We start from the raw sequence: 13,728 nt of genomic DNA on the forward strand, positions 1-13,728 counted from the left end.
GAGAATTGGAGGAAGAAGAAAGCCTCCGACATATGAGCCCCACATATTATTTTTTATTTTCTTTTTCTAGCTAGGATGCCATGTCAGCCAAAACAATCATCCGTACCGTCTTAGGATCTTATTTAACCCGGTTTTGTAATATGGAGGTTTAAGATTTCCAGTATTGTGGTTTAAGGATGTGATTTAAACTCAATGCAAACATAAGGGATGCAGTGTGAACTTATTCCATATTATCGATTTGTACTGGTTTTAATAAAAATTGAGGGACAATTTATACTCGATAATGATTCACCCCGGGCGACCCGCGCAGGGGGAGCCGGATCGGGCGCTCCCCCCGCCTGCGTCCTCCCCCACGTGATCACCTGGTGGGCCCACCCACTTCTCCCTTTCATTTTTTCACAAAAGATATTTCACCTAATGTACTCACAATGTTTTACTATGTATAGATCTAATGTTGCAGCGTATTAAAATATTCTTTTGCAACAAAAAAACCCACATATTTTAGAAACTCTCTATTAAGGGAATTTAGTTTATTTTTTTGTTCCATCAAAAATGTTTCACCTAGTGTACTTATAATATTTCACTATGTATAGATCTAATGTTGCAGTGAACGAAACATTCCATTGCAACAAAAAAATCCATATATTTTAGAAACCCCCTATTAAGGGAATTTGGTTTATTTTTTGTTCCACCGAAAAATGTTTCACCTAGTGTACTCACAATGTTTCACTATGTATAGATCTAATGTTGCAGTGAACTGAAACATTCTTCGCTATTTGCTGAAACATTGTTTTTACATAAGGTGAAACAATACCCAATTTAAACGAGTGAAACATTTTCGATCTACTTAGTGAAACAATTCCGATATACCTAGTGGAACATTGTGCAACATTTAAAAATAATTCAATAATAAGCTAATTTTTTTTTCATCGGAATATATCCATGTGTGGTCTTGTTTTGAAAATTTAATTGCAACGAATTTAATGGTGCAATCGGATTATGATTTGGATAAGTAATTTAAGAAAAAAATCAATTTAAAGTAGTTTCTGCACGTAAATCGGACGCTGACATCAGCAGCCGATATTTCTTAAATTCGATTGGGCGACCAATCCGAATGAGCCTGTATTTCTACTTACTCCACCTTTTACGGTTGAGAGATACAATGAAACTCAAACGGTACTGAGGGACATAAAGTAGACTTATCGCTGGGCCGAAAACAGTCCGACTCCACGCAAACCCCTTCGCTGGCCGAAGGCCGGCACATGAGGGGCCCTTACGCACTACCCTACTCTCGTCGGCCTCTCGACTCCTGGAACCTGGAGGTGTTCTCGTGTTAGTCCCCCTACGCCGCCGCCGCCGCCGCCGCCGCCGCCGCAATGAACTCCGGAGACGCCGAGGCAGCAGCAGCCTCCAAGAAGGCCCGGTGCAAGAAGGAGAAGAAAAAGAAGCGAAAGGACGACTGCGGAGCCGCAGAGGCTTCAGCGGCTGACGAAGAAATCGTCCACGACAATAAGAGGAAGAAGCAGCTGCAACAGAAGAAGAACGGAGATGACGTGGCGGTTCCGAATCGGAAGACCACGGTGAGCATCGCCGTCGCCGGATCCATCATCGACAACGCCCAGTCCCTCGAGCTCGCCACCCTCGTCAGTATCCATCCTTTCTCACCTTCCCTTGCTAGTTCTTGCGGCTCTAGCTCCTACCCTGTTTCAGCTGGCAGGACAAATCGCCCGCGCGGCGACCGTCTTCCGCATCGACGAGGTTGTGGTCTTCGACAGCAATTCCTCAGTGGAGAACAGCGGCGATGACGTAGAGAGTGGCGCGCGCTTCCTTGTTCGCATCCTACAGTATCTGGAGACTCCACAATACCTGCGCCGACGCCTTTTCCCGATGCACAACAACTTGAAGTTTGTGGTGAGACCGCTGAAGAACATGATTGCATCATCGGCATGTTGGGTTTCCTGGAGGTGCTGATTGATCCGTGTCGCTTCTTGTATGCAGGGGTTGCTGCCCCCACTCGATGCACCACACCATTTGCGCAAGCATGAGTGGTCTGAATTTCGTGAAGGTGATCTCTCTCTTCTTGCAGTGCTATTGGTATCCACGTTGAATTGCTTTTATCGTATATGGTTGGCGAAGTCGGCATTTGTTGTGTGGGGAACTAAAATCATGTCACGGCCATGGGTACTCTAGTTTTCTGGCTATTTGCTATAGAGAATTCGATCTGTAGCACAGAAACAAGGAACTAAAATTTCCGCTTTCGACTGGTAGCACAGGCCACTCGTTTTTCTTCCATCCATAGCACTTCCACCAAAACTGCAGTGCAAGACGAGTGTTTCCATGTGAATAGGGACAGAAAATGACAAATTTACCCTTAGTCCTCTCTGTATTCACACGTGATTGGTTGGGTTGGACCATTCCTGTTCTTCATCAGTTCATGCTCGTTTGGCTGGGAGAGCAGGCAAGCATGCGGCGGCTGGCAGTTTGCGCCGTGCGACGGCACATGGGATCAAGGTCGTTGATGACAGTGGCGGCTAACGACTCCTTCCCATCCCCGAACCCCATGATGAACTAGTTTGTTGTGTCCTGTTCAATCATTGATTTGCAAAAATTAAATTCCATAGGACACCATTGATTTGCATTGCGGAGCACTGAATTCTTCACATCTCTGTCTCATCTTCTTACTCAATTCCTGCTGCGCGTGATGACCACTGGCCCCTTCCTCTCTGATTTTTTTCTAGAGAGAAACAGGGAACTGCTACGCGTCGACGACAAGCTGCACCTCTCTGTGTTCTCCATCTCCATAAGCCACACCTATGTGAAGACCTCATCAGCGATGCAAACACCTTCTCCATCGGCCGCACCCCCTCCTCCGCTGCTGGCCACCCCACCACAGCCGCCACCGTGGACAAGTTCAATTAGCCGAGGAGCCCAAGTTCATGTTTGGCTAACCAATCACTTGGACGGAAAATGTGATGGAAGCGCTACAAATTGAAGAAAAACTAGTGGCGTGTGCCTCTGGTCGAATGGGGGAATGTTTTGTGCTATTTTTGGTACTGCCATTTTTTCTGTGCATAGAGCGAATTTTCTCTTTGCTATAATACACTCCTACCATTATTTTAGTATATCGGATTGAAATAGGAGAGAGAAATCAAAGTAAATATCACATGACCAATGTAATTTAACTTTTTTACCTAACTAGAAAAATATGAAGTTTGTCTTCCTAGATTTATAGGAGCTATGCGACTTACCTCTCGGTCTCTTGTTAATTTAGGAGAAGTTCTAGAGATCTGCTACTGTTTTTCGGTCAAAAAGAAAACTAGGAGAAGTTGTAAATTTCATATTTAACTAGTTAGGGACATCTTTGAATGAAACTATATGTATATGAGCACATCAATTGAACACTGCATAAGCACATGCAGTGTTTGGTATTTCGAATGATTCATCATGTTTAATAATTCTGTCTGCGTGGCCATGTCTGCACCTTTTATAAATATTATATAGTATGCCCATGAATTGTGCAGTTGTTTTATCTGTTCTTCGTAGCTTTCAGAAATTCATTACATGCACAATATGCAATTCATTTGCTTTGGACTTTATCAATTCTCGTAGTTCATGCTAAAAGGAAAAATAAACTTTATATGCTCTTTGATCCTGCTGTGTTACTGAATGGCTGAGCTGTTGGTTGTGTTAATGTAGAATTACTTCTTGGGGGAGGACTGCCTATCCCACATGCTCAACTTTGTTAAGGCTTCAATTTAGAATGGCACCCTTTTGTGCTTCTCAACTAAAAAAAGGAACATGAGTACTAATAGCATAATTGGATTTGTTTCGACTGTTTTTTCATTCCTATTTTAATGCTGGTATCGGAAAAGTTTTTGTTACCACATTTTTCATGTGTGATTCAACAGAATGCTTACAGTAGAATGAATTTAGACAGGTGTAACATTGGATGGGGATCGTTCAATGGGGACATTTGTTGATGTCGGATTGAGTAAGGTATCCAAATTTTTTTCACATACTATTTTTTAGCTCAAGTGGCTTGTGTAATTAAATATCCGTTCAGTTGTAACCTGACGGCTTAGACTATAAAATATCTGTTCAGTTATAAACAAAGGGGTTATAATATGGTTATTGTCCAAACAAACTAACCCAGTGCATGAATCGAATAATTAATTCACTAATAGAAATGCGTTTAAATGCATTTAAATTCTGGTTTAGGTATCAGAGTACCTAAACCTACCCTAAAGTGCCGTAGGGCTTCAAAAATTGCCCTTCTGGGCGTTTTCCTCCACGCGCATACCCCCATACATGGGCCCCCTAGCAACAATAGCGCTTAACTACTGCTAGGAACACGTATCACCTTGCTTTCCCTTACTCCGAGAAGTCCTACCTTACCCAAGGTAGTCCTTCTCTTACTTCTGGAAAGAGCAAACACTTTCCTTCCTTTCCAAAAAACCAAACCCTTTCCTTTTCATAAACCCAACTATCTTTATCTTTCCTTTACTCCGAGGAATTAACCCCTGTAAACTTAGCCTAATTGAATGAAAAAAAGTTAAGCTAGTGGGTGGTGTCATACCAAACACATAACAAACGAGTTCATAGTTTGTTATTCCAACAAAATACTTCTTTTTTTTTTCTGTAATATAGGTTTGCTTGGTGAATTTTCTATACTCCCAGTAAGGCTGCTTTCAATATATGCTGAAGCTGGGCCAAACAAAGGGCATACTGCTTTTTTTTTTTTTTTTTTTTTTTTTTTTTTTTTTTTTTTGGCAAGGATAGCATAGCATAACTGTAAGCTGTCAAAATGTCAGCTAGATATCTTTGCACCAAAGAGGCATGCCATGGCCATTACCCATAACTGCAGATGGGGCAAGGGTAAGAGAATGGTGAAACATGAAAATCAGCATGGGATAGCTTCAATGCTGATAGCTGCCTGGCCAGAGTGCTTTGGCAAGTCTAGCAACTTTATATTGATAGTTGCATGTCTGCCTCTGACCAAATCTTTTTGTACTTAACATGATAAACTTGATTCTCAGATTCTGTAATGTATATTGTATCATATACACCTTTGTGGATCATGTATTAGATAATGTACGTTCTCATCCAATAAACTTACTATAATTGTCTTTCATCACAGAATGTTCTGGTTGAGCAAATGCTAGAACCAGGGAAGAGAGTAACTATTGCCATGGGTACCAATCGTGACATTACAACAGGTAAATGATTTATTCACTTGACCCAGGCTTCAGATGTGGCTCTATTGATTTTTCTTCGTCTAGAACTTTTTAGTATCTGAATTACTCGGTATATGTTCTTTAATCCATATACCCTGAAGTATCCTTCCTAACCATTTGCAATGACTGGTTAAAATCTGCAACAACTATCAGGATTTTATTTCTCATATGAATAATATAGTAAACCATTCTGCTTGTTCTGCAGAGCAAAATGGATGGATTTTTTAATTATGTAACATAAAAACAGAGTGACTATTTTCAGTTCACATGTGTGCTCTTTGGATTCACTTCGTAATGCGTCGCTTCATTTTATCATTCCTGTTCACTAGGCATACTTATATCCCCATTCAGTTATTCTAGCTCTTGCCTTCTACAACTTGAATTTTTTCTGTTATTTTGATATTGATTAATGACATATTGTCATTTACTTTTCATCTAGCTTGCAAAAGGAAAATTGTTTCCCCTTCCTCTCCCAGGGATGAAATGGAATTGTATTGGGGCTATAAGGTCCGGTATGCTTCAAATTTGGGTGGAGTTTTCAGTGATTCACCATACAAGGTACAATTTTCTTTAGCTCAATCACATGTAGTACAGGGTAAAGAGTACTTATTACTAATTATTTTCATATTTTTAGGAAGGATATGATTATATCATTGGTACTTCAGAGCATGGAAAGATCATTAGTTCATCTGAGCTGATCTTACCTTCCTTTAGGTATATTGTTTTCACTTCCCTTGGACTACCTTCAGAATTCAATTCAGTTTTTTCCATAGTTGTTTGGTCTGCTGAATGCAAAATTTTGTTTCTAGATGCTATGACATAATTTATGATGACTATTTATTTATTTTTTGCCAGTGTCTCAGGATTTTTTTCTATGAATAAAAAATGAACATATACAAACTGAATGTGATTTTTTTTTTGCATTAAACATGTCCATTTCTTTTTTGATATAGGGAGTGTTTTGCAGACTCTTACTATAAAATAGGCCATACAACAATATATGTGATCCAGTCAGATAGTTCTTGAACCCAGACCAGCTATTGACTTGGTGATGTTACTGGTTAACTTATTTTGATGGTTCCAGTGATTTGATTGTTGAACAGCTGGTTCATCATTTTATATAGTTTACATAATTTGCCTCTGGCCTGAATTTACCAGTGTCGAGTTATTTGGGTAGCTGCTTTTTTTTTTTTTTAACCCTCATTAGGGTAGCTGCTTTTGGAGCCTTGGTATGAAAAAGAAAATAGAGATATGGTTAATTAGGTCTTTACTCTATTTAAAAAAACAAAGCAAGTAATCAACAAGAGTTAACACAACACAAATTTAAGCTCCATAATTCAGACTTCAGTGTGCAATGCAATAGCAGCTGCTATTTTGCTTATGAGGTTGCTATCCAGCTGCTATTGCAGCTGCTTTGTTCCAATGCGCTATTTCGTAGCACTACCTAGTCTTGGTAATGGTAGTAACCCACTACCACCATTGTTGTAACTATCACTTCTATTTAGAACCTTGGTTATAACCACATTGTATTGCTCTTAAGGGGATATTTTAAACTGGTTTTGGTGGTTGAGGGGTGGAAGATGTCCGTTTTTATTATTCAGGGTTGATTTCTAGACTCAGATGATAGTGTATGAGAGGCAAAGTAGAATCCACTCTATTCTTCATCATAAACTGAAAAATACACAGGACCACCATTGTGGGTGTATGGCTATCTTGTCATTTATGAGCGCTTCATTGTACAGGCACCTTTTAATTGCATTTGGTGGATTGGCTGGTCTAGAAGAATGCATTGAAGAAGATAGAAATTTGAAGGTATCATTGCATATGATAGTTTCTAATACGTATTTTGTTAGTACTAACAAAAAACTGGTACCTATGTTGTTATTTCTGACACTAGACAAACCAGGCTGAAATTATCAAAATACAGCAGTTGCAAAACTCAGTTGGACCGGTATTGTCTTTGAATATTTGGTATTCTTTGTTAAGTACTAATGAAAAGCTGAATAAACGAATAAAACTGAATGGTCACAGACCAACAATACTGGCTGTTCAGATTCTGAAGCGAAGTTAAGAGATGTGGCAGAGTCCAAGTTCTCTAACTAAAACACGAACTTGAGAACTGATGAAACAAGGGGTGAAAGGAACTAATGGAAAATTTTGTAACTTCAGATTGGAGTACAACAAAAATATGAAAAGAAGCCAGGGAGATCAGCTCTGCATAGTAGTGGTTTAGTTGCTAGTATTTTCTTGTGTGCCTTTATGAGAATGAGAATATAGGCTGCTGGCTTCATACCAACTAGGAAAGCCACGCCAAATTGCACCTACTAGACCACCAATCCACCATAGACCAACTGCCCAACCTACATCATCTAGTCCATTCTCACTTGCAATGTCTTGTGTTTTTTAACTCTCGGTAATGGGTCAGCTGAGATTTGTTCTATAAACTTCCTAGTTTATGATACACATAACTTGATTACTGTGTTAGTGTGGCTAACTGCTCATACTTTAGTAAATGATGGTTGTTTTACTGTTAGTATTGTTATTGAAGACACATTTCCTTCTGCAGGGTAAAGGTGTAGATGATGTATTTAATACCTATTTGAATACATGTCCCAGTCAAGGGAGCAGAACAATAAGAACGGAGGTACTTGACACTTGAAAGCTTGGAAAGTTCATTATTTTTCAGGGATTTGTTCCTATTTTGACAAAAGCAAACGTTTTCAGGAAGCACTTCTCATCTCTCTCCAATACTTCCAAGACCCCATTAGGCGAGCTGGATAGCAAATGTGGGAACAGTTGCAAACTTAACAATTAGATGCAAAACGAAAGGTGTGCTAGTGTGGTTCAATTCCCTCGGTGGAATATGCTCATGGTCATTATGTTCCAGTGAAAAGGCACTTCATCTTCAGTGATCTCAACACTTATTTTCGAACACCTGTGTTTATTTCACTGAAAGAGAGCTTTAGGCGGTCGTTTACCCATTTCAACTATTGAAATCTTTTTGCTGGGCAAACCTTGGGCAGGTAGATTGTTTCGTGCCTAAGAGCAGCTATGGACAGTTGTTAAACGCTTATTGGGTAGCCATGTTTTAGTGAAGATTGTTTTCTGACCATCCAATTGCATCTATCCCAAATCACGATATACATATCAATTAAATCTTGAACAGTAGGTGGTGGCCGTTTTTATTTTTCCGCAGATCATTCCTTGATTGTACCACCGGTAATTTCGTTCTTCATTTCAAGCGCTGTCCACCTTTTGGCCTCGCTTAAGATCGGTGTACTACATATGCCGGTAATCGAGAACAGTAAAGTGGTGGCCGTTTTTATTTTTCCGCAGATCATTCCTTGATTGTACCACCGCCCACCGGTAATTTCGTTCTTCATTTCAAGCGCTGTCCATCTTTTGGCCTCACTTGAGATCGGTGTACACATAAAAATTAAGAGGACTATAGTTACCATGAAGGCCGAATGTCTTTTTACGGACTGTGCCAATTAGGAGCTCAACTCTAGATTATTCATACCAACATACATATGTGACATTCTATGATTTATCAATGACGAATTGACGAGCGCTCGTTTCTATAATTTCCATTCTCAGGGAAAAATATTTGAGTCAAAAAACTTTGTCATGGGTGACTTATAAAGCGGGTAATTTTCATTTCTAGCATGGTTTGATGGAAGTCAGGAAGAATTCCTGAAATTTTGTTCAACTTAGGTTGGAGATGGCAAAAACAATCTGTTTTGGGAGGATAATTGGTATGGTGGCAGACCTCTGAATTTGCAGCTCCTTGCTTTATACAACATTACCCATACTAGACATATCACCCTTGCAAAACTGAAGGAGAAGGATGGGAGATTATCAAATTCAGAAGGACTTTGCATGGAGATAAACTTAGAGACTGGATTAAACAGAGATGGATGCTTCTGAATTTGCAAGAAGGAATAAAAGATAAAATGTGGTGGAATCTAGAAAAGCATGGTTGCTTCACTGTCAAATCCTTTTATAAAGCTCTTAAAAGGGAGCAAGTGGCATTCCCATATAAAAAAAATCTGGAAGTTTAAAATACCTCTGAAAATCAAGATTTTCCTATGGCTGGTGTTAAAAAACAGAATCCTTACTAAAGATAACCTTTTTAAGAGAGGTTGGAGAAAATGTGATAAATTGTGCCAATTCTGTGATAAGGAGGAGTCCATACAGCATTTATTTTTTGAATGCTCTGTTGCTAAATTGATCTGGAATGTGATGTTGTGTGCCTTGAATATAACACCTGCTAGAGATAAAAACCATATGTTTGGATAATGGTTATCTAATTTTGACAAACACTCTAAGCAACTTGTGATGGTGGGGGGTGGCAGCTGTATTATGGGCCATTTGGAAGTCCAGAAACAAAGTGTGTTTTGATAAAAAATGGCCCAATGATCCAATTGAGCTGATATATCTTACATGTCATTTTATTGAAAATTGGGCTAACTTGCAGAAATCGGAGGCAAGACAAAGAAGCTTAATGTTGGGAGCCAAGCTGGCAAGACAAGTGGCAAGTGAAGTCTTCAGTTCCCGATTTGGGTGGAGAATCTATGCAAGACGTTTGGAATAAAGAAGTTCAGGAGTTTAGTGTTGCTGAGTTCTTTGCTTTGCTATGGTACTACTCGGTTAGGTCTCCCCTTTACATCTTGTTGTCTGTGATCTGGTGATCTCTGTAATGCTTGCCCTGCAGAAACTGTTAGTCTCTCTTGTCAGGGTGCTGCTCCAGTAAGGGGGTTGTGTTTAGCCTTTTCCTTTGTTTTTTTACTTCTGAACCCTGTTGTACTTGTCGTTTCATTTTTAGTAATGGAAATGGGGGCTTTCCAGCCCTAGTTAAAAAAAAATTGTAACGTGTTTTTCTTTCCTTTTTGCTATTACAGTTAGTTAACCTCTGTGTTAGTTTTTTTTCATTTGTGCTAATTTTTTGACAAATTTTGCTACAGGACATCATGACTTTATGGTTTTAGCTGTAGGACACTGTCCGAAGTGACTTTTAGCGGAAGACACTCTTAAAAACTGGATCGTGGATATTTGCTGATGAACACATCATTAGTTAAAATAATAATTTTCGGTTGAAGAGGAGAGAGAAATAGCATTAAATATCGAAAATGCTCTTGGACCCACATTTCAACTCTCCTATCTCTCTTCTCTCTCTATCCTCTCCTCCAGCGCCGCATCTTGGGGGATTTTATGGGCGGTGCACGGTTGAGTTCATGGACATGGTGGCAGCAGTAGCGGCGATGGCGGAGGTGTCGACACCGCCGAGCCTGGTTAAGATGACGGAGAAGGCTCTCGATGAGATGCCGCAGTGGTCGTGGCAGAGCGTGGTGGACATAGTCAGGTAGTGCCAGCGGCTAGCTGCACCCGATGGTGGACGCTACAGGGATGTTCGACCAGGTCATCGGCGCGCTGGTGTCCCACGTGGCCATCACCCCAGGGGACGCCACCCTGACGAGCTTCCTCGCCGGAGAGCTTGGTGTTCCGGTTCTCGTGCGACACCAAGAGCAGCTGCCTCAGCGTGCGGTGCACCAGCCGCACCTAGTGGTTCGAGGACCTCGCCGTCGTCCTCAGCCCCGGCATGTTGGAGCGCGTCGCCAGGGCGCGCTAGGGGCAGCCATTGTAAACCCGATTTGCCCGACCGGTGACTTGACGCGTCAGGAGCTGGCTATACTCATGAATGGTGAGGTCCCCGATCAGAGTTCGGGCCTCATTTTCGGCCTGGGTTAGGGTGAGAACTGCGCAAAAAGGCAAAAAAATAAGAGAGGCAAAAAAAAAAAGAAAGAACAAAAGGGTATGAGATAAATAAAGAGTTAGCAAATTAGAAAAACTTATAGAAAATTCCCTAAATACCCCTGAAAATTTACTCAATCCCTTCAATACCCCTGAATTTGACATCATCCCTTATATACCCCTGAGTTTTTATTTTGATCTCCTCTATACCCATCTCCATTGGTTGACCATTAGTTGACCGCTAAATATTTTAAAATGACTATATTATCCATCCTATACATATGTGGTACCTACCCAATAAATTTTCATATGAAAAAAATTAACTTATACAAAATAAAAGCAATATAATCATTTAATGCCCAACTTAAAAAATAAAAGTTATTATTTTTTATTTTTTAAAAATTATGATTAAATCCATACATTAGTTTCGCTAGAAAATTAAGAGCAAAAACTAAATGTTATTTAGGTTTAAATTTTTGGGAAGATATACGAAATTCGTCAAATTTGATCTGAAATTTATTTAAAAATTTTAAATTTGTTTTCTAATTTGTGATAAACTAATTACATCCCCTTTGTTTTTTCACAACGAATCTTTTTTCACTAAATATTTGTTGAAAAGTAATTTTCAAATTTTATGCAGAACCTTTTTTTACGATAAATCTTTTTTATTTTAATGAAATAATGTTTTATTTTTAAAAATTCATAACAAATATTTAGTAATTTATTCCTTATTGGTTTTCACAACTCAAATAATTTACACATAAAACATTTCTAGCTTTTAACAATATACCAAGGACAATAAAATAATTTCTACAATAACTAACGGTCAAACTAATGGTCAACTAACGGAGTGGGTATGTAAGGGATCCAAATAAAAACTCAGGGGTATATAAGAGATCAAACAAATTTCAGGGGCGTAGAAGGGATTGAGTGAAATTACATGGGCATGTAGGGAATTGGCCCAAAAACTTACGATTAACGCCTCCCAGCAAAACAAGGCGAGGCAAGTCGAGAACCCGTTCGTCCTCATTTACGGTGATCTGCCAACATGCAAAACTCCTCCACGAAATGACAGTAGCTCAACCGATGGGCGGTTCTCCGCAAAAGGGTGAAACGGGACTCGATCGTCCCATCAATCGCCACCTTCAGCTTCCGGTTAGGGGAGATCACTAGCCGGCCCTATCGGATTGCCTTCGTCGCGTCTGTCTTAGCTCCATAGGGATTCGTGTGGTAGAACCACCTCTCCATCCAATGCCGCTCCCACTTTGGCATGGAGGCATTCACCGGCCACAAATCGGAGCATACAGGGCGAACATTGAAGTTCACACTCCCAAAGACGGTTTTCTTTGTCCCAACCGGAGTGACCACCATCTTTGAGTGAACGGTGGCGAAGAAGATAGCGCCGAACAGATCAGTTTATGGCACGAACCCCGCGGTTTGGCAAATCCAGTCGAAGATCGCGATCCGAACTAGGACTGAGGGACTCAGTTGAGGAAGCTCCACTTGGAAAAGTTGAAGGACCTTGGGGAGCAGGACGTCGCATGGGAAGCGAAAACCTGCATCAAAGAAGGCGGCGAAGACAACGGTCCAGCCATCAACGGGGCGATGAACCACTACATCGCCAGCGAAGAAGGCTTGCTTTTCAACCACTGTACTTGACGCGACGAGCTTCGCCAGATCTGCCTTGTTGAACAGCGAAGTGCCGAGGAAGCCGGTGCAGTCTTCGCCAATCTTGCAGGGGTCCGGTCCGGTCGCTGCGGCTGGAGCAGGCTTGCGCGGAGCCATGATGGAATGGCGAAAAATGAAAGTCAGAGCTGGCGAAGACTACAAGGCCGAAAAAGAAAAGGTGAAAGCGAGAGCAAGAACGCAGCCGGGGGAAGTAAAAATAGATGGGGTAAAAGTGAAAGCGACCCACGGGGGGACTATATAGCCCTAGTCACGCGACGGTTCGCCTTCCGGCCAATAGCAGCCCACCACGTGGCACCCAGGGATGGACGCAATGGTAACTCCCGTTAGGATGGGCCGAACAGTAAAAGGCCGCATGAACAGGAAAAACGCGACCCAAAACCCGAGTTTAAAGAAAAGAAGAAGTGACCTAACTCACGTCCGAAAAGGATAGAAGGTCGAAAAACAACATGGAAACATTTGAGAGAACTCATGAAATAACAAGGGTTAGCTTCTGCAGGTGTACATAGGTTTTAGCAGGAACATCGGCCGAAAGGGGGCACCTCATGCCATACCACATATTTGCACGGTCTCGCCCAAAGCTCCCTACTCGCTCTTGCCCGTAAGGGGCTTGCTGGAGGCATATCACGAGGGCCTTTGACCAAATCTGCCGAAACCACCGGATTAGCAAAGCGCCGACTAAAATCACAAGGGGTCGCTTGGAGGTGAAGCCATAGGGTGAAGCTGTAAGGCGAAGTCGAAGAATGGAAGCCATAAGGTTCGTCATCAAGTCTCTCTGTTGGGCGAAGCCATGGCGCGAAGCAGAAGGGGTTCGCCCAATGGGGCTCGTCTTCAACAAAAGGGCTAGGAGGTGTTGCGGCCCAAGAAGGCTCACACAAAACCTTAGGGTTATGTAATAGGGGATCAAAAAAATTTCATCATTAATACATTGCTTTTACCATCCAATCATTTCATTGAGAGAACCACGTACTTCGACGTGAAGTTATTGTCATTTCGACAACAATATAGATACTAATCCTGATTTTTAAAACTATAGATAAATAAAATTGTTGTGTCC

The 13,728-nt window shown here is 41.1% G+C and overlaps 1 protein-coding gene across 2 annotated transcripts; it reads left to right on the forward strand.

Moving 5' to 3' along the window:
* Positions 1-1,279: 1,279 nt before the first annotated feature.
* Positions 1,280-8,419, forward strand: LOC127771653 (uncharacterized). 2 transcript variants are annotated; one of them, XM_052297579.1, is made up of 10 exons: positions 1,281-1,643; positions 1,711-1,911; positions 1,999-2,065; positions 3,938-3,996; positions 5,138-5,216; positions 5,674-5,792; positions 5,869-5,948; positions 6,977-7,046; positions 7,801-7,878; positions 7,959-8,419. In XM_052297579.1, exons 1-10 carry the CDS (start codon positions 1,377-1,379, stop codon positions 8,013-8,015), a joined length of 1,077 nt encoding a protein of 358 aa, XP_052153539.1. In that variant the 5' UTR covers positions 1,281-1,376; the 3' UTR covers positions 8,016-8,419. The 2 variants fall into 2 exon arrangements, 1 of the variants encoding a protein (XP_052153539.1); XR_008017187.1 differs by lacking the exon at positions 6,977-7,046 and having other exon boundaries at positions 1,280-1,643.
* Positions 8,420-13,728: the final 5,309 nt, after the last annotated feature.

The sequence above is a fragment of the Oryza glaberrima genome, chromosome 4, assembly GCF_000147395.1.
Source record: "Oryza glaberrima chromosome 4, OglaRS2, whole genome shotgun sequence".
Lineage (NCBI taxonomy): Eukaryota > Viridiplantae > Streptophyta > Magnoliopsida > Poales > Poaceae > Oryza > Oryza glaberrima.

Bases quoted from the DNA above. Each gene is read 5' to 3' on its own strand.
- LOC127771653 (XM_052297579.1), top strand. From the start codon at position 1,377: ATGAACTCCGGAGACGCCGAGGCAGCAGCAGCCTCCAAGAAGGCCCGG. The intron at 2,066-3,937 runs GTGATCTCTCTC...GAATTTAGACAG, and splicing joins GTGGTCTGAATTTCGTGAAG to GTGTAACATTGGATGGGGAT. The intron at 7,879-7,958 runs GTACTTGACACT...AAACGTTTTCAG, and splicing joins GCAGAACAATAAGAACGGAG to GAAGCACTTCTCATCTCTCT.